The 20,568-nt window shown below is 35.7% G+C and overlaps 1 protein-coding gene across 1 annotated transcript; it reads right to left on the reverse strand.

The window, feature by feature from the left end:
* Positions 1–125: 125 nt before the first annotated feature.
* Positions 126–20,268, reverse strand: LOC124434984 (protein KIAA0100-like). Its single transcript, XM_046984947.1, is given in 53 exon segments — positions 126–192; positions 491–631; positions 722–793; positions 1,159–1,227; positions 1,387–1,529; positions 1,670–1,719; positions 2,377–2,448; positions 2,451–2,540; positions 2,854–2,932; positions 3,004–3,100; positions 3,178–3,292; positions 3,753–3,802; positions 3,925–4,017; positions 4,118–4,258; positions 4,418–4,515; positions 4,584–4,649; positions 5,025–5,129; positions 5,271–5,552; positions 6,026–6,192; positions 6,372–6,447; positions 6,524–6,646; positions 7,277–7,408; positions 7,483–7,539; positions 8,642–8,743; positions 8,847–8,925; positions 9,331–9,395; positions 9,475–9,766; positions 10,130–10,224; positions 10,326–10,388; positions 10,596–10,676; positions 11,329–11,431; positions 11,517–11,613; positions 11,856–11,994; positions 12,312–12,367; positions 12,775–12,846; positions 12,927–13,025; positions 13,089–13,185; positions 13,558–13,630; positions 13,722–13,858; positions 14,915–14,985; positions 15,062–15,158; positions 15,275–15,334; positions 15,426–15,588; positions 16,573–16,773; positions 17,611–17,722; positions 17,794–17,902; positions 18,075–18,158; positions 18,223–18,338; positions 18,439–18,501; positions 19,202–19,403; positions 19,532–19,684; positions 19,796–19,823; positions 20,134–20,268. Coding segments are annotated over 48 exon segments (5,061 nt in total). The 5' UTR covers positions 19,562–19,684; positions 19,796–19,823; positions 20,134–20,268; the 3' UTR covers positions 126–192; positions 491–631; positions 722–793; positions 1,159–1,160.
* Positions 20,269–20,568: the final 300 nt, after the last annotated feature.

The raw sequence follows: 20,568 nt of genomic DNA on the forward strand, positions 1-20,568 counted from the left end.
AGGGAAAATTGATTGAATTACACACGAGTGTCTGGGTCTAAGATTTGGCTTTAAAAAATTATTAAGCTTTTCTATTACAGGTAGCGTTCCATGTATTTTAGTTGAGTGGGTTTCACCATAAACAACTTACGCCATGGGTTCTTTAATTTCTTTGTGATCTCCTACTTTCCAGTGTAATTTTTCCTTTATTAACTAGAAAAGTCGATATTTAGAAAATTGAGACTCGTGAGATTGTGTATGAAGACATCTGGGGCCGATTGCACGAAGGTCGAATAGCGCTATCCACTGGATATCTTATAAAGGAACAATCTACGATTCGAACGGGACAAACAATGAAATACAATATTGGTTCTTGAATTACAAAGTTTCATTATCGTAAAGAAAAACAAAAACTTTTTTATAAGTTTGAAAAAATGCAATTCAATGGATAACGCTATCAGGTTTCTTGAAACAAGTCCCTGAACTAAAGTTGAACAAAAAATTGGCCTGCCTGTCCAACGAGAACTTGTTTATAATCTTTCTTTACAGCCATCATGAGATCCAACCATGTCCATGTTCTATTCTGGTAATGCAACGTAGGTAATATCAATCGAAAGTTATGAACATCGACCAGATTTTTCTCCTTCTCGCCCTTCAACAAAAATAAATGAGATATCATCCTCCTGACCATTTAAATTGCGTTCATTTCAAAGGGAGGCGGTGGCTTCTCCCCCATTTTTACCTTGTAACTGAAACAAATTGGAATTTCAGGAATTTTCACATACACGAAGTTATTTGTTTGTGCCGCCCGCTCCTATATGGAAGAAATGTTTTAAGGAGAAAGTAGTTTATGACTATGGGATAGGCAGATGATAACGATGAAACAAATGGATGAAAGGAAAAGACATAGAGATGGAGAGATAATACAAAGAGATAAGACAAAGAGATAGCGGAATAAGGTAGAGAGATGGAAGTATAAGACTAAGAGATGGAGGTAATAGACAAAGATAAGGAGAAAGTAAAAATAGATGAAGGGAACAGAAAAATAGATGAATAGATAAAGACATAAAGGATAAGACAAAGATATGGAGGGATAGAGAGAAATAGACGAATAAGACAAAGTTTTAGACAGAAAAAACAAAGAAATGGGAAGAATGACAAAGAGATGGAGTTGCATGCCTTCATTTTGTCAAGTTCTTTCGAAGCCGTCTCGGATAAACTGGCATAAAATCTGCTCGTTCCAGGTTTCTAAAAATGAAAGACGTTAAGCAACGAAACACAATAATTTATATATGGCAAGATAAAAAGATCATTATTCTTGTAGAACATAAATTTTTATGTCCATTTCAACTCGAGAATGAATCAAACTTTTAGATAAAAGACGAAGAATTTTGTGGTAATCTTCACCTTATTTTCCGAACCAACAGGAGAAGATAGTGCCGAAGGGCTCTCGACGCTTGAGTAGATATCCTGCTTCGCGGAGAATCACTTAAGGATAGATCCGAAAGAGCAAGACTATTAGGACGTGACGAACTCTGTGTCGATGTCATCTACAATTAATGGATATGCAGGGATATAGAGGGCAATAAATAACCATTGCGCGTAACGTGTAAGTTCATCTAGAATGCAACAAACACGAAACAGGCAAAGTAATACGCAATAACATAAACAAATTGAGTTCATCTCCTACCCGTTCTTCGTGAAAAACGTCTTTGTCACTCTGTTGAGGTTGCTCGAACCCTTTAGCAAAAAAAAAAACAACTCAACAACAATAAGCGATGTTTTGAGCATTGCAAAAGAACGCCTTTCAATAAAACCTGACGTAAAACAGAACAACAACATACAATCATGAACTTTTTTAAACAGTATAATGTGTTAATCACTGAAACAAAATAAGCACGGTTTTCGAGTAAATATCTTGCTAAATAACAGAGACTTCTGACAACATTTCCCGTTTAAAAACTTCATGAAAAACTCGCTTGAATAAGAGTAGGATCAAAATAAGGACGATGCAAAGAGGATACTACGACCTGACAAAGACTTCAAACCACAACCCTAACCCTAACCCTAACCCTAACCCTAACCCTAACCCTAACCCTAACCCTAACCCTAACCCTAACCCAACCCTAACCACTTCATATATCCCAGGACAATGTAAATTCTTTCTTATCCTGCTCTGGTTCTTTTTGAATAAAACCACGCGACAAATATGTTGATAGCGGTCAGGAACAGTGCAAAGAAACAACAAACAAACAGAGCTTTACACTAGGAAGGTACGGTTGGATAAGTAGAGGGTAACATGGAAATATTGTCGATTCAATACCGACTTGAACAATATCAAAATATCAACAATAATTTAAATTATTTGTTATACTAGACAAGGACATTATTACTCACCTCCAAATGCTACCCCATCATACTCCTCCACGGACACCCTACCACCCTCATGAGCGCGACCAGGAAAAAATACCCCATCATCAAGGTGTACAGTCTGTGAGTGAAAGCAACATTTAAGGGACATAGGTTCACTTCGAAATGATCTTTTACGCCAATGCCACCGACTGAGAAAAAATAAAGCTACTTTTAGCTTAGCTCAGATTTGATAAGCTTGTAAAAACGTAGGACAGATTAAACTACCCAAATAACCTTCAATGAACATACTAACTACATTAAATCACCACGAATATACTTTGCATGCACCCCCGGAAAGTTTACAGGATGTATGACTCGTTTTAATTATCGTCGCTCATCACAGTACTGCAAAGTTTCCATTCAGATTGAGTCAAACAATAGCAGAATAAACATGATCCTTACTGATCCCCTCAAGCACAAGTGCATCCTCTCACCAAAATACATTAAATAGCGATGCTTTACCCGGTGATTTGACTCGACAATACATTCTCACGGCAATGTCTTTACCAACTCGTCTTTCTCCTTTCGGAGTGATAACATTCTAGAAAACGACAAATCCTCTGCAATTTAAATGAAAAAATCTCAAAATATTTGCAACATATAATTCCCTACCTTATACGGAGAGTTGGGCATCAGGTTTGTCATATTGAAATTTCCTATTTCCAAAGAATGAACTCCGGCGGAATCCGTCATCGTCAAATTAGTATACCTATAGTTGAATACGTACACAAGAATATATGATCAAGCCACGATATAGAAGGTGAGTTGAAATCCCAGGAGACATGCCTTAAATCCATAAGGTTAGCATCAACAATCTGTAATTGTCCATCGGGTTGTGTTAGTCTCCATGAAACACGATTCAAAATCACTTCAACCACCTTCAACAACTCACCCGTACGAGCTGAAAGCCAATCAACAAATTTTACGTATGTATACTTCAGTGTGTTAAGACGGGTCTCTGGCGCCTTAAAACTAGATGCTTCGGGCAGGTGGTGGCTCGTTAACCCAGGAAGGTAGCCAACCAAGGGGAAGGAACCTGACTCCATCCGCTGCCTTCCGTAACTAGGAGACGGATACTCCTAAGAAGAATGCACCTTTTCGCAGCTCCAGCACCTGTGGAATTGAGCGTCAGTAGGCGAGAGGGTGGAGACGTCTTCACCTAAAACATTCACCTGTGCTGCTCAGGCAAGCAGGTTTGCCGGATAGACCTGCATGCCCAACTCGAGACTATTTTCGGGTTGTGTAAATTCTATCGACGTCCACCCATACCTTCAAGTTAAAAATTTGCCCTTCTAAAAGTTGGCTTAACTTTCAAAATTTTTCACGAGAAAAATAGTTTGTTTTAACAAAAGAATAAAAACCTTTCTCAGGTGAAAGCATTACACGATCCGTCATAAAATCTTTGTACGCACTAAATAATGAAAACAGTCGTTATTTGAGATGGATGAAAAAAGGCGAAGCTCAACTTCGTGCGAACCAAAAGTAGAAGCGCCCTAAAACTGAAGGTGATATCGTCTTAAAAAACGTGTCTACCTGATCATTATACGCAAATCTGTACTATACACGTTCAGAGTTGCTTTCATTTCCGCGACTTCCACTTCTAACTTTACTCTTTCAGCGTATAGGCTAAAACGATACAAAATATAAATTAAATATAAATATAAATCACAGTTAACGCATGTTCCATATTATCAAAGGCTTATAAATTGAAACAGTTCTATATTACTCTTGAATGTCGACGTCATAGCATTGTTCGTTCTCGTTTTTCGTTTTTTCATTCAGGTTTTTCGTTTTTTCCTTCTCTTTCAATATTTCATTCAAATTGTGCAAGACACGACGGCGTTCATTTAAATTCATGATGCGCGCTCTGAATCATAAAAAATATTCATCTTTGGAATAATAATGAGAGAAACTTAATATCGATGTGACAAAACGTTTAGTGTATCATCTCGTGTTTTTCCACACGAATCTGAGTCTCATGTAAATAAGCCAAGATCCTTTGTATCCATCACAAAACTCACAATACCTCACATTATTTTGGACATTCAATATGGTTCCCTTGAGGTCTTCAGCAGTGTTGAGTTGAAAATAGAAACCCATGCGTTGTTCCAAATCCGAAAATTCCTACAATTCAAAACAATATTAAAGTTAACCAACTACAGACAAATAGTCACATAAATCTTAGAAAATACCTTCTTTTGTGGTTCCGTATATAAAAGAATGTTGCTAACAATGTCAAAAATTAGAGCGTATTGTGCCTGAAATAGATATAATGACACATGGTAAAGACTTTCTCTATTGTTTAACAATCGCTGTCTAAATTGACGCAGTTTATCTATTTATTTGCTGCTCAAGATAATGAAAAGACTTTTCATGTTCTGTCGTCCAACCATAACTAAACCGACACATATAATCATTTACACATTTTAGATGGAGTAAAGTATGTTTTCGTTCTCTGTTATACATCCATAATTTAACAGATACAAGTTTTCTATTCATATGTTCTAGATAGAGAGTAAAGATTGTTTTCGTTCTCTTTAGTCCACCCATACGTAGCTGAGATGACACACGTTATCTAATATAAGTCATCATTAAACTATTTCAATTTTATTTCAAATAATAATGGAACGTACCGAGTTTATACAAATCTCTAAAACTGGATGCCTCAAAGTAAATGTATTGACAGGAGAACAAGACGTTTGATTGTCATAAAGTCTTGAAGATGGTGAAGGTGCTGGCTGAAATTTCAATTGTTATTTCCAATTATAAATTGTGAATTTTATGGTTTCATCGAAGGGTAATAATGAGCCGTGTCGCTTGTAAAAGCCAAAGAAGTATACACACAGATGTGAGTGTTTGACTTTCGTTAATTTACTTACTGTAATTGACGCAGGAACACCTTGTAAACCATCCTCAAGTTCATCATTAAAACTCACATAATAGAAATCGCATCCACACTGAGTAACAATCCTCTGAAGTTTTGTATTGCTGTGTACCATGTTACCTACCAATGAACCAATATCATCACCGGAGCCAAGGACAGAAGTCAAATCAGTTAAGTCGATGCCCGTGTTCTTCCGACGAGTACGAATCGTGGTGGAATCCAGCCATACATTGTCCGTGTTGGTCACTTCTTCGCTTGAGCCCACGGTGCAGAAATACTTTAGAAAGTAATGAGATGACAATGTAGGAATACTTGACAAAATTTGAGAGAAAATAACATAGACAAGAAGGGAATGATTGATGTGAACAATAAATATTGGAATAAATAGATGATAATATTGGAGAAATGTAACAATGCGGGATTTAAGCTACCAATATGGGATTAAAGCTACCAATATAGGAGTAGAGACAATAGTATAGACCAAGTAAATGAGCAGGATGAGAGACAATAATATAGGACTAGTAACAAAATAAAAGAACAGGCAATACTATTGGACAGTTGAATGTAAAGAAAATAGTATAGGAAGACAAGCAGCAATAGAAAAAGGCAACATAAACTTCTACCAATACAGACAGCAATACTAAGAGAGACGACGATATTAAACCAGTACACATGATCATCAACGTGATTATTTCTTAGGATAATACAATAATATCAAAAAACCGGTTGAATAAAAAGACATTATAGTACCTGCATATTTTCAAGATGCCCCATCCATGTGATCTTATTCAAAAGCTTCTTGCCAGTTTGGGTAGGTCTATGCAAGCGATTTGACACTTCAGTGCGACCAGCGGTCACCAGCAGACAGCCACAATGCTCCAACCCTTTCAACATTACTTGAGAGTTGATGAATTCAACTAAATTAAAGAAATGAAAATTCTAAACACTCTCAACACAAACGATACCAATAATAATCAAAGGTAAAGGCTTAAGGGTATTAAATAAATTTAAATGTATCCTGCACTTTAGATATATCGTTGCAAAGCGTCGTTAGCTTAGGACTAAACATGTCATAATGTGAAGGATTGCCACATACAATGCCAGCGTTGTTCATGGACGTCTTCAGTGTTACAAAGTAGGTAACCACTTGATTGACTCTCGTCGCTTGTGTTCTAAACGGAGAAAACAAAATATTGCTTTTATTGTTAGCAAATGTTATGAAAGTGATCAGAAAGGATTCGCATGTACCTCTTCTGTATGAACGTAGACTTTCGTGGAATCCGATAACTCGGAAACAAGTTGTTCAAGGAGACAGTCATTAGAATTGTAACGAGGTCGTCTTGAAGAAACAGGACTGTCCGTAGTGTCGGACTACAAGCAAAAGACAAGTTTCTCTATTTCATATTTGGAAACAAGCGAACATGCAAAATAACATACACTTATGTTTTGAAAGGCCTGCAAAACGAAAATTTTTCTATTTCAATTATATTTTCATTGTAGATAACTCTTGAAAGCGGACTTTCTAAAATAGTTTATTCATATCCCATTTCACTTTCAAGATACTGAAGTTTTGAGATGTCGGCTTCATGCAATCAACGGCGACACATCGCTTAACGAGAATTTGAGTTAAGAATATTTCTGACATGTTACATCTATTCGGACAAAGTTCCTGTCTTTGTAAAGTGTTAATGGTATGAAATTCTACGATAGCAATTCATCCAAAAGTTGTCGGGAAACTTAAGATACTTTAAAATTACCGAGCTCATCGTGCAATGTGACTTTGCCAGTTGTGAAAATCGGATATAATAAAATATTCAATATCTTAAAAAGAAAAGAGATATGAATAAACTGTTTTAGAAAGTTCAGTGTCATTTTAACGATTTCTTTTCAATGAAGCTATCATCATTACGGCAAATTTTCGTACTACAAGCCTTTAAGAAACAGCTGACTGTGTTTTTTTTTTAGTAAATATATGAAACGTCAAAATAAGACCATTTATACTTCATTTATTCCACCGAGGCCTTTCGCGAAGACATCGTCATAGGTCGACTGGTTCGCTGACAGTTGACGGATTGATGACTTTCTGCGAACGCTAACATCAGGAGAGGTCTGGTCCACAACTAGATTCGTGTTCTATAAGGATAAAATATTTTCAAAATATATTTATTGAAAAGAAAAATAAAATTAGTAATTAATAAAGATTTTACGCGATCATCAACTTTAACAAATTTCAAAGCATCAGCGGATAAATCCTTCTTTAATTGCTAAAAAAAAAGAAAAAAAGAAAAAAGACTGATTTGGTAGCTAAATATTTAAATTACGTCGGTCTTTACAATACTACGCTTTAATAAGCCCTTAATGACCGAGCGCGAGGTCTTTACGGAGAAATAACGGATCGAGGTGTTTTTGTACAGACCGAGCCCGTAGGGACGAGTTTTGTACAAAAAGACAGAGGTCCGATATGTCTCAGTAAAGACCGAGAAAGTGAGGTTATTAAAAGGATTATTATATGGCATTATTTGACCTGAAACGAAGCTTGCATTCTTTCTCGTCCTTGCTGTTTTTACGGGTTGATTTTCACTTTTCTAGTTTTCGTCCATAAAAAACAAACTCGTTTCAAATTGTATTGTCTAGATAGTATAACTGTTTTCCAACTGTTTTTCCTTCGAATCACATTCGTCAATGGTTTTTTGTTTCGTTTATTTTGCGTTTTGCTGTTTGCTTTACGAAGTTTGTTTACATTTGACTGTAGAATTACGTGTTTTGGACCGTGATCGATTATGGGAAAATAATGGACCGGCAAAAATGTTTTTGAGCCAATCAAAACGCATCATTTAGCCGGAAGTGACGCTTGCCATATAATAATAGTTTTTAAAAAACACAACATTAAAAATTTCGAAATAATCTATACAGCTATTTATATAAATTATTTTAGGTGAAAACGAGTTCTAAAAACGCTCTTTTGTACAACGAAAGTTGTGATATATTGATATTGGTCTCAGGTCAGAAGTAGTTGAGACGTTGAGACTACACTAGAAGAAAGTATGACAAAGCCTTTCTCTGCGTCCACTTAATAATGGAATACCTGTTGTAATTCGTGCGTACAGAATACGTCAATCTAAACATACATCCACAAGCCTTTACTAAACTGGAGCAAATCTGATATCAGATCTGGGAAAGAGCACAAAATTTCAAGATCTAAAGCTTTACCTGTGATATCCACACTTTTACAAGTTTTTACAAAGAAGATATAAGTTTTGTGTTTGTTATTAACACATATAAAGTCAAAATACACGAACACATCTGTAATAATCAAAAATGGATACCTCTCGAACACTTACTACAGTGCAACATTTATCAATATACCTGGGAACGAGTGTACGTTTCGATAAGGCCAAAGCTAAGCTTCCTATTGGTCAGCGTCCACACACCGCGAAAGTTGTCACAGACCAAATTATGCGTAAAATCCTGCATAATAAATCATTGGTGGTTTCGTTTTCATTTCCTCAGTCAAAAAATGTAAACAACAAAACTAAAAAAGTATTCAAATAGTAATCATGACTATGCTTACTTCATCACTTGGAAATGAACTATCGTCTTCATCATTTCTCTCACGAGAGGTATCGAACTCTTTTCTATTGTAAACAAGCCTACATAATAAGCAAAATAGTGGTAAAATAAGCATACAACGTTGAAACGCTATTTGAAAGTCGACAACAAAATATACACAAAATATTAAATGGTTTTTATTGATAAACCGGTTTGGCCCATTGAACTCAATATAACAGAATGGACGGCTACTTCCCGCCAAAATTTGAAACCAGTACGTAATTGAACTAGTTCCTATCTTTCCACGTGAGGTCGAAAAAATTTACAACGACAATAAGCTAATATGTATTTTCTGGAGGTAAAATTTGCCTGAATGCTGGCGTAAGAATGTTACGTTGCCTTTCAGTAAGATTATAAGTTCAATGTTTGTCCCTATTAATCCTCAATACAATTATACAAATACATATATGTACACATGTATACATTACATACATAGACAAACATACCTGTCAACGTGTCCAAGGAAGAATTTGGATGGCTCTCTTTCAGCTTCTTCGGCTTTTAAAGCGTCCTGGTTGTGATTAAAACATATATTCTACAATTAATGATAAAATTAAAAAAATAAGCCGCAAGCCAAAACATATTTTTACCACCAAATAATCCGGTCGAGTCTCTCTCTCGCTCTCAACATCAACCTCCTTTGAAACTTGCTCAATGCCGACGACGTAGCAAGTGACATCATCGATCTCGCTGTCAAGTTTTATAATGCTCCAATTCGCAGCTGGTCTGCGGACTAAACAATCGTTGTGTTCGACAAGGCTAACTTTGTAGACGGCATTAAGACTTCCTGTACCAAGATTCAATTCGGCCCCAAGTTGTCGTGTCACCGAGCCCCAATAAAAGACGCTCAGCTGGGGAAATTTCAAATGAAGTCCAAGGTTTCTGAAATTATAAATGGTTACAAATGCAAAACAAATTCCTAGTGTTTAAATTACTTTGATTGAACCAACAGCTAAATCATTGAACTAAAATACATGGAACGCTACCTGTAATAGAAAAGTCTAATAATTATTTGAAGCCAAATCTTACACCCAGACACGTGTGTGTAACTCGATCAATTGACAATTTACACTCCGCGAGACAATCAGGAAACACTACACACGCGTGTCTGGGTGTAAGATTTGGCTTCAATTATTTGCTTCAGGTAGGGTTCCATGTATTTTAGTTCAATGAACTAAACAGATAAATATTTTTGTATCTGCAGAGTTTTTCGACTTGGAAACCATATCCTTCCCTAGCACAAACCTGTAATGTCGACTCAAAGGTTTTTGTTGAGGCTGCATTCTGTTAAAAATTGCTCCTTTTCGTATAGGACGAGAGACATTTCGCCAAACAACAGCCTGTTTTCCAAAGAAACAATCTTTGTATCGCTTTTAAAACGCTAGACACTAATTCGCCACATCTTTTTGTTTTCAGCTAGACAATAACTTTATGAAGTTACCTGAAAATTTTGAAACCATCGAAAGGTGCTTGCAAATAGCAGTACTCTGGGCGCATCTTTTTTCTACAAGGATTTCAAATGGCATTAAACTTGAAAACGCTACGAGAATGCTTTAGTTCCCTCATAAAACAAAAAATTGGTAAGTAGCAGACATTACGAAGGTGAAGCAAGGAGACAATCGCTTCCCAGCCCAACAGCTCCCCCCCCCAAAAAAAAAAAAATTATTGAAGATATTTCTTACGAACTTCAGCATGGTAAAAAGTTTGATACCTTGAGTTTTTTAGCGTCAACGTCAAAAGACAAATCCAGACTGATATTTTGAGAGCGAAAGGCAGCGTACGAATCATGAAGCTAAAATAACAAGTCAACGAAGGTGTAAAATTAATAAAACTATTTAAATTAATAAAAAACACTTGAGAAAAACGACGATTTTTTTGAGAGCAAACATGTTTCGACATTATCAGAATGCCATCTTCAGTGCAGAATGGTTAGTGTTAGGTAATATGATACGTAATATGATATAAATACATTAATTACAATGAATAGGATTATGATTCAGTTAGTTACTAAAAAATATTTACAAAAAAGGAAAAGAAAAATAAGTATTAAGAACTTATAACAAAAAATATTATTATAAATATAATTAAAAATAAAACTAATCCCGATTTAAATATCCAAGTTCACCACTACAACACTATATTTACTTTATAATAATATTTTTTGTTATAAGTTCTTAATACTTATTTTTCTTTTCCTTTTTTGTAAATATTTTTTAGTAACTAACTGAATCATAATCCTATTCATTGTAATTAATGTATTTATATCATATTACGTATCATATTACCTAACACTAACCATTCTGCACTGAAGATGGCATTCTGATAATGTCGAAACATATTTGCTCTCAAAAAAATCGTCGTTTTTCTCAAGTGTTTTTTAAAATTGCTGCTAATTAGAAATTATATTAAATTAATAACATTTGAAAAGACAAATTATGTTTTACCATTCCAGAGGGAAGTTCCGGTAGTTTATCAGGGGCACAAGGATGGATATTATAGTGATTGTTTGCATCACCTCCATCTCTACAATGCCATTCAAGATCCGCTCTATGGATATATAATATAACGTCATAGTTATTACGTCATGTGATTAAACTCCCTCCGCATATACATGGAGATAGAAAACAAAAACCTGAATTTTAAGGCAGGTAAGTGAAGGACGCAACAATCATCGTATTTTGAGGCTGTCCTTGTAGAAAGGTCGAGATCACCAAAAATCTGGAAGCAAGCTGCAAGGTAAGAATTTCTTCCAGTATTGGACGATTTTCGGTTCCGCAACAAATGGATTTTTACGTTACATGCACCAACTATGTTTTAGCTATGCAGTTTGCATGAATTCCAACTTCTCAGATCTCAATGAAAAGTGGTTGGTTTCAAATTTACTCAACAGGTAGAAATATTTCATGAACAACTCTTCCACATCTTTAACATACAACATCTTTACATACATTCCGCATGTACAAAAACTCACCATTAGTCCACTCAAGTCCCGCATCTTTCAACTCTATTTCGAGCAGTTCGGACTTATCATAAGGATTTCTCGTAGCTCGCCAGTTGAGTTGGCATTCGTCGATGTTCATAACAAGTTTTCCATGAAGCAACAAACGCATCTGAGAAAATAGAAAACATAGTGTGATGAAAAATTGATGAAAATCCAGAATATACACATACAATGCGATCGTTACACATAATCTTTCTTTAACTATGGACCATCTTATAATTTGACTAAAGGACAATCATATAATATAACTGATTGAACGTTGCATAATTCAAGTGATGGACAACAGTATAATTTAGTCGATGAACCATTGTATAATTTAACTGATGATCATTAGTGCAGTCTATTATATTGAATTGTAGAATTCAGTTAAGTATCATGCAATATTATAAGATTGGGGAGTGCAAACAGGGCAAAAACAGTTCCTACCTTATCCCAAAATGGTAATCCGAGACTAGGATCAACACTAGCGCGATTAATGTGTTCTACAAACAGGAATACATTTTGAAAATCTCTTATAAAAGCTTGTCATACACCAAAGACAAATGCAGCAAACACAGTTAACACTAGAGAGATTATCGCCTTCTTAACAAAGATCCATAATTCCCAGAAAGAGAAGGAAGGAGAGGTGAGGAGAGGAGAGGAGAAAGGAGGAGAGGGGAGGGCTTAATACATACAATGCACACCATTGTCAATCATAAACTGCTACCTCCACTCCACCCCACACAAAAGAACCACAACTCACTGATAAAAGGGAGGGGTTAAAGCAATGCACGTGTACAAATTCATTGTCTTGACATATTCATTTTCAATAACAGGAGTTTCTGTGAGCATCTGTTAAATAATCTAAAAAAGTGAATTTTCAGAAAGTGTTTATAGAAAGACTCAGTACCAAAAGCGACGCCAACCATGGTATACGCAGGTTGTATGTCAACACCCCAGGTCATCTCAAGTCTTCGGAAATCTGGAAAAAACGTGCTTTGAAACATGTTTCGAAAACGCGATTCAACATGAAAACAATTCGTTAAAAAAAAGACAAATTACCGAAAGTCAAATCGTGGAAATACTTCAAAGGTTTCATTCCACGAATTATTTCCTTGTCACCCCAAGGCTGACGTATTTTTACGACACTTGTTCTTGTAGCTGAGGAAACAACATATGCATAAAAATCGATGCTATAGAATGATAACTGAATGCTATTTTTACCTCTGTCGCGTGACACTTGCTCCGCACCAATCAGTTGCCCAGATATTGTAACTGCCTCGCATTGAAACAACGGCTGTTCGTAATCACGAAGAGTGAACTAGAAGAGTGATAACATCGCTATAGTGCGTATTACATAAAGTGGAGGGTCAAAAGCATGGTTCTGCGACTCAATGGCAAAAAAACATTGAGAAGAAAGAAGAAAAAACAAGAAGACAATGTTTATATGTAAAAAATCGTGTTATTGACTATGTGACGAGGCAGGACATACATAAGGTATTACTCACAAACATTACCCCGTAAAAAGATTATTATCCTGTGCACAGATGCAAAGTAACTATTTTTGTTCGTTATCGCCAATACGAATACAGCATGATCTCGGTTCGATATAATACAGTTCTCACCCTTATATGATAGATCAGTAATATTCACACCGACATGTAACGTCCCTAAAAGTAAAGTTTAAACATACCTTTGAAGATGAAACAGTCCCTTTAATGTAACGAGACCAAAGGCTTGTAAACTGAATATCGGATGGCAGAGGACTAAATAGAGCCAAAGATTAGGTCAATGATGTCATAATGGTTAGGTCATGATGCCCTCAGGAGAATTCTGACGAATTATCATTTGAAATACCTCGCATTATCAATACGCTTTATATCAGGAATAATTCTATCCCTTCCATTCATTGATTCATCCGCGAGAACCATTAAATCCACGTTTTCGAATGCCCAACAACACAAGCGTGTACGCTTGTCCACTTCGTATAACTTCTAAAAAAATTTTAAACAATCTCTTTTGAAATATGCTTTTTCACATAAAATGGAATATTAAAAAAAAACTATTAAAAAACAGCAATCAAAAGCCCCAATAAAAATTAGATTATGTGCATCTTTCCAAGCAGTAAATCATTGATTTGCTAATCGTTGAGTAGCCAATCCATAATGCCATGTATGGAAATACGTGTTGTAGTCTAGTCGAAATATGTTTTCCTGCAGTTTCGACCTCTATGCGTGCGTAAAATATAACCGAACTAATTCTTTACACAACCAACTAAAAATTCAAAAATTTCTGTATATTTTGAGGTGGAACCGATCGTGTAAGTGCTACATGTTTGTAGATGTAGATCGTCCAGGTTGGTATAGTCCTGAAAACGACTGTTTTTGTTGTTGTTGACTGACGTTTCGACAACCTTAGCGGTAGTCATCTTCAGAGTCAAAAAGCGGCAGTCATCTTAGCGGTAGTCATCTTTTTGACGCTAAGGTTGTCGAAACGTCAGTCAACAACAACAAAAACAGTCCTTCTCAAGACTATACCAGCCTGGACGATCTACATTTACAAACATGTAATAAAATGTATTCAGCACCATTTCAAGAAGACAATGTTAAAATTTATGTTAAATACATGTTAAATACAATGTTAAACTTATAAGGATTATATGATTTTCAGATTGTGTTGATGCGTTTCATAAGAATCAAAAATGCTTCAAGGCATCTACTTTCGACCTTTAATGAGATGGATGTATGTCAGAAGCGAATAATACGAGCGACTTTACAAAACTAAAGCTTAACCGTTCCATGTTTTTGTATCAAAGTCACTAATACACAAGAAGAATTTTTGAGTCATTTTTTGACTCTGAAGATGACTACAGCTAAGGTTGTCGAAACATCAGTCAACAACAACAAAAACAGTCCTTCTCAGGACTATACTAACCTGGACAATCTACATCTACAAACATGTAACGATACTCCAGGGTTCAAACCATTTACTTTATTACGTGTAAGTGCACTTAAGAACGCTTTAACTCGTTATAAGTCATACTTACTCACCAGTGACCTTTCGATGTAAATTTTCGATTTCTTTTCACTTAAACTAACGTACAGACTTTCCACCTTCTTGTCTACAAACATTTGATGAAAAACCAAAATATATTCCTGGTTTCTTCACGACAAGATAGCTACATACATAATACATACCTGACAGTAAATTGCCCGGATTCTTTCGTTTCTCGCTAATCCTCTCTTCCAACAGCCTTTCTCGTTCCGTCCATTGCAAGGCTTCGTCACAGAGTAACTGCAGGCAAAAGATTAAATTGAAGGAAGTCATTTTGATCCAAGGGTTCATCGGTTCATCCAAATTCGATAAAATGAAAGGCGAGGCCTTTCTTTGTCTTATCAAAAATACTCCACCTCATAATTTTTTCCAAGTTTCACTTCAAACGGATCATCTTCAATCTCAAAAGATAATTTCTAAAACAAACATAAACAAAAACAACCCATACTAGATAAGACAGGAGGAAATATTTGAACACAAATGGAAAAATTCAATTCATAAACAAACCTTAAGTTTCACCCAAACGTCTGCATAAAGTTCATCTTTATCTTTCACAATTGGACGTTTGTATAGTTGCCGCAGAAATTTGCTCACAATAAGCAATTTGTCAAATGACTCGGCAAAATTAAAGCGATAAGGGAAAAACACGTAAACATCACCTTCCAGCAACCTATAACGATACGTACATAACTAAAGTGTTCAATACTTGAAGGCAATCATTGTTGTCTTGTTGCAACTGCTGCATGTGTAAAGATTGTGTAAGTTTTTCATTGTTGTTTTGTTGCATGTAAAGATGGCATTAACTTTGTCATAGTTTTCTTGTTGAAATTTTTACATGTATAGAGTGGGTTAAACAAGTCATTGCTGTCATGATGTAATCGTTGCATGTAAAGATGGCATTAACTTTGTCATAGTTTTCTTGTTGAAATTTTTACATGTATAGAGTGGGTGAAACAAGTCATTGCTGTCATAATGTAATCGTTGCATGTAAAGATGGCATTAACTATGTCATAGTTTTCTTGTTGAAATTTTACATGTATAGAGTGGGTGAAACAAGTCATTGCTGTCATAATGTAATCGTTGCATGTAAAGATGGCATTAACTTTGTCATAGTTTTCTTGTTGAAACTTTTACATGTATAGAGTGGGTGAAACAAGTCATTGCTGTCATAATGTAATCGTTGCATGTAAAGATGGCATTAACTTTGTCATAGTTTTCTTGTTGAAATTTTTACATGTATAGAGTGGGTGAAACAAGTCATTGCTGTCATGATGTAATCGTTGCATGTAAAGATGGCATTAACTTTGTCATAGTTTTCTTGTTGAAATTTTTACATGTATAGAGTGGGTGAAACAAGTCATTGTTGTCATAATGTAATCGTTGCATGTAAAGATGGCATTAACTTTGTCATAGTTTTCTTGTTGAAATTTTTACATGTATAGACTGGGTGAAACAAGTCATTGTTGTCATGATGTAATCGTTGCATGTAAATATTCAAAGACCAAAAACGGTGAGAACTGAGTATGATTATTTTTAACGAGTCTAAACATGAAGCTTTCATCTGTAATTTTTTTACCACAAAAACCTTAACTGAATCAAAATACTTTTTACGGAAATCCATTCAGTTTCATGCAAAGAAAAAAATTATACATACCATAAATTGTTGATGCCGTTCTCAAATCCTTCCACGCTATTACGCAATGACGTCACGTCGTTATTTGATCGCATTCGCTTCAATAACAGTGTCTTTAGCGAGACGATTATTTTCCCATCAAACAAGACATCAACTTTGGAGCTTCTAGCGTTCATTTCATGATCGTCCAGCGATAGTACTGCAGAAAACTGCAAGCCAAAACTGTAAGAAAAACATCTCAGATTAGGAAGTATGGATTTTGCCTATTCGTACGTATAATGTTATACCCAGAAGTGAATTTTCTGTGAAGGCATCCGGGGTAACACACCTATAAAATTTTCTAGCATAACTAGAAAAATTCCAAAGTAGCTCATGTACTGTAGGATATTATTATAATATTTTAGCGATGTCTACGTAAACATTGGTGTACCGGATATATCAAGTATAACAACCCATCCCATCTTATATATATTCCATTACATCAAGTATAACAGCCCATCCCATCTTATATATATTCCATTACATCAAGTATAACAACCCATCCCATCTTATATATATTCCATTACATCAAGTATAACAACCCATCCCATCTTATATATATTCCATTACATCAAGTATAACAGCCCATCCCATCTTATATATATTCCATTACATCAAGTATAACAACCCATCCCATCTAATATATAGTCCATTACATCAAGTATAACAACCCATCCCATCTTATATATATTCCATTACATCAAGTATAACAGCCCATCCCATCTTATATATATTCCATTACATCAAGTATAACAACCCATCCCATCTAATATATATTCCATTACATCAAGTATAACAACCCATCCCATCTTATATATATTCCATTACATAAAAGACACGCCATATATCCGATGCAAAAAAACTTAGAAAGTACTTTTACATTAAATAGAACACATGCCACATTACCACACATCTTTCAACAACAAGGTGTTACGATGAAAGACATGTTGTAGCGCAAAACCAGACCTCTGAAAGGTTCATTGAGGCTTAAAGCGATTAGTTGAAACGTTAAAATGACACCTGTTAGCAGCTGAAGTATTCATCGTAAAGTTGACGTCTTGCATGGTGATCTGAAGTTGACTATATGACAAAGTTACACTTTCTCTCGTATCTTCCATTGAGGAAATCATTCCTAATAGCGAAGAAGCTAGCTAGTCAAATTGTCTCAAGTGCTCCTTACAAACAAAAGATCAACGTATTTACCTTTTAGTTCTGTGGTATCCTCCATTATCCCAGATATCGCATCATGTAGCACCATGTGAGATTCAACGTCCCAGTTGACTTTAATAGTTGAAAGATAAACATTGGCATCCTATATTTGATGGAAACGCAATGCACGTAACATCTTATGCAATGAAATCGATAAAATACTTTTTACGTAAAATATACAATAGTTGGAAATGGAGGGCTTCATAGGGATTCAAAGAGATTAGAATTTCTAGCGTTCAATATCAATACTCGACCCTCTCTATTCTCTGATGTACCTCTAAGTTGATCTTGGCGGCCGCAGAAGTCAAAGACAACAAACTTTCCGCAACTTCTGACGATTTTGAACAGCAAAACGACTTCTAAGACAAAATTTGCAGAATATAAGAGACGTTACTAGCGACTAAATACGTTTAAGTCATTAACCTCTTCGAACACTTCAAGTCTAGCAATCTTAAGCTCATGTGCACCAATCTGTATCGCATCAATTTCTTTCTTCACAGATACCATATCAATGCGAGCAAACATAGAGTCTATACCATCTAAAGGAGAAACAGTTTCATTGTTTAAACGTTACTTGTCAAACTGAAATATCAAACGACCTTTTGGCGAGAAAGCCTCAACGCATAGATGATGTCATACCTTTGCATTTTCCGACGAACACAATATTTATATCGTGGATAGAGAAATCATAATTGAATAAGACTACAAGAAAAAAATTTCACAACTGTACAGAACGAATATCTGTGGGATCGACAGCTGCGACTGTGGTGCTGGTGTGTGTGTGGGGGAGGTTGACAACTATCCCTGTGGTGTTGGTGGGTGTATGAGGGTAAGAGTTGACAACTATCACTGTGGTGTTGTTGGTGTGTGTGTGTGGGGGAGGTTGACAACTATCCCTATGGTGTTGGTGGGTGTATGAGGGTAAGAGTTGACAACTATCACTGTGGTGTTGTTGGTGTGTGTGGGGGGAGGTTGACAACTATCACTGTGGTGTTGGTGGGTGTATGAGGGTAAGAGTTGACAACTATCACTGTGGTGTTGTTGGTGTGTGTGTGTGTGTTGAAACTATCACTGTGGTGTTGTGTGAGGTAGGTTGACAACTATCAGGTGTTGGTGTGTGTGTGTGGGAGGTTGAAGGTGTTTGACAACTATCACCCTGGTGTTGGTGTGTGTGGGGGAGGGTTGACAACTAACACTGTCCTTTTGGTGTGTGTATGTGGGGAGTTGATGTAACTATGACAGTGGTGCTGATGTGTTTGTGTTTGTGTGTGGGGGTTGACAACTATCACTAAGGTGGAGGTATAGAAAACAATGACTGCAAAGGATAATGCAATAAGTTGTTTGCTAATACCTAAGATGTCGACGAAAAATTATTAAAATGTTTAAAGTAAGCTTTATATACCACGAGAGTTGACGAAAGTCTTTTTCTTCGAATCATGTGAACGCGTTGTTTGTAGAAGCTGTTTTATATTTCCAATATTTAGTAAAGTAACCAAGCGTTGCTTTGTTTGCATTGAATACTCGATTATCAATGATGATGAGTCGCATTTTATCACGACTGATCGTGGATTGAAGGTTGAATCCTCTTTAAAATCCATATTGCACTGAGAAAGTTTATAAAATATTAAGGCAGTTCAGTCAGATTCAAAAATGGTGCATGAATATGACCTCAAGAAATGTAATAATTATTTTACAGTCGAACAGTCAAAATAACCAAATCATTGTCACACACCTTGACACTTGTGCTTCCCAGCTCAAACATCCTGCCCCACAAATGCTTTTTAGAGCTAGGCAGTATTGATGGAGTATCTTTAACAAAATGCCAACTTTTTCTTCATCTGTTACGTTGAAATACACATAGAAATTTTCGAGTCGTGCGGAAAAACTAAACACGACAGAAAAAAAGAAAAGTCCACCAGACGATACAGACATGTTGATGAAAAATTTGGTGATTTAAAGAGTTTCTCGTGTTCACACACGATACACTGACACTTACAAAGCTTTCTTTTTTTCGTCCTGTAAGTCTAAAAAAATAACGATGTTATCATTAACATGGCCATCATCAACATTGTTATCATTAACATGGCCATCATCAACATTGTTATCATTAACATGGCCATCATTAACATTGCTATCAGTAACATTGCGATGAGATACAGTTACATTGCAGTCAACATGATTGTCCAGACGTATATCATTTGTCTTTATCATGATTACCACTTGTCAGTAACATAGTTGAAAGTAAAATTCGACATTGTCAGTATAATTTAGTCAGCTATACTTTCATTCTATAAAGTCGATAAGATAATAAAGGTTACAAGCAATCATAGATACCTTGTTTGTAAAGTTGAAAATTTGTCACAAGCGACGCCAAAACAGCCTTACAAAGCACCGTATTTGAGGTGGATTCGTTGAGATTCATTATAAAATCATCAATTTCCAAAATATTTTCAACACGATACTTGCTAGAAAGATCTGACAAGGTTTTGTTGGACCTGCGAAATTTCAAACTGCGTCAAAAAATACCCTAGTCTGATGTCCTCTAACATGAGTGATTTTATGTTCAAACTTGACCTCTTAAGTAGTACAGACTAGCGTCTTTAATTGAACTTATCTGATGTCATTTCTTAAGTCGATGTGCATATTAAAGTTTAGTGGATTCATTAAGAAAGAGTTGATGTCAAAACTACAGTCTATTGTTTTATCAAGAGTGATCTGATGTTCAAACATCAACTTTTGTTTACCTTTGTTTTCGTCATTTATATTTTG

This window comes from Xenia sp. Carnegie-2017, unplaced genomic scaffold (assembly GCF_021976095.1).
Source record: "Xenia sp. Carnegie-2017 unplaced genomic scaffold, XeniaSp_v1 HiC_scaffold_14, whole genome shotgun sequence".
Lineage (NCBI taxonomy): Eukaryota > Metazoa > Cnidaria > Anthozoa > Malacalcyonacea > Xeniidae > Xenia > Xenia sp. Carnegie-2017.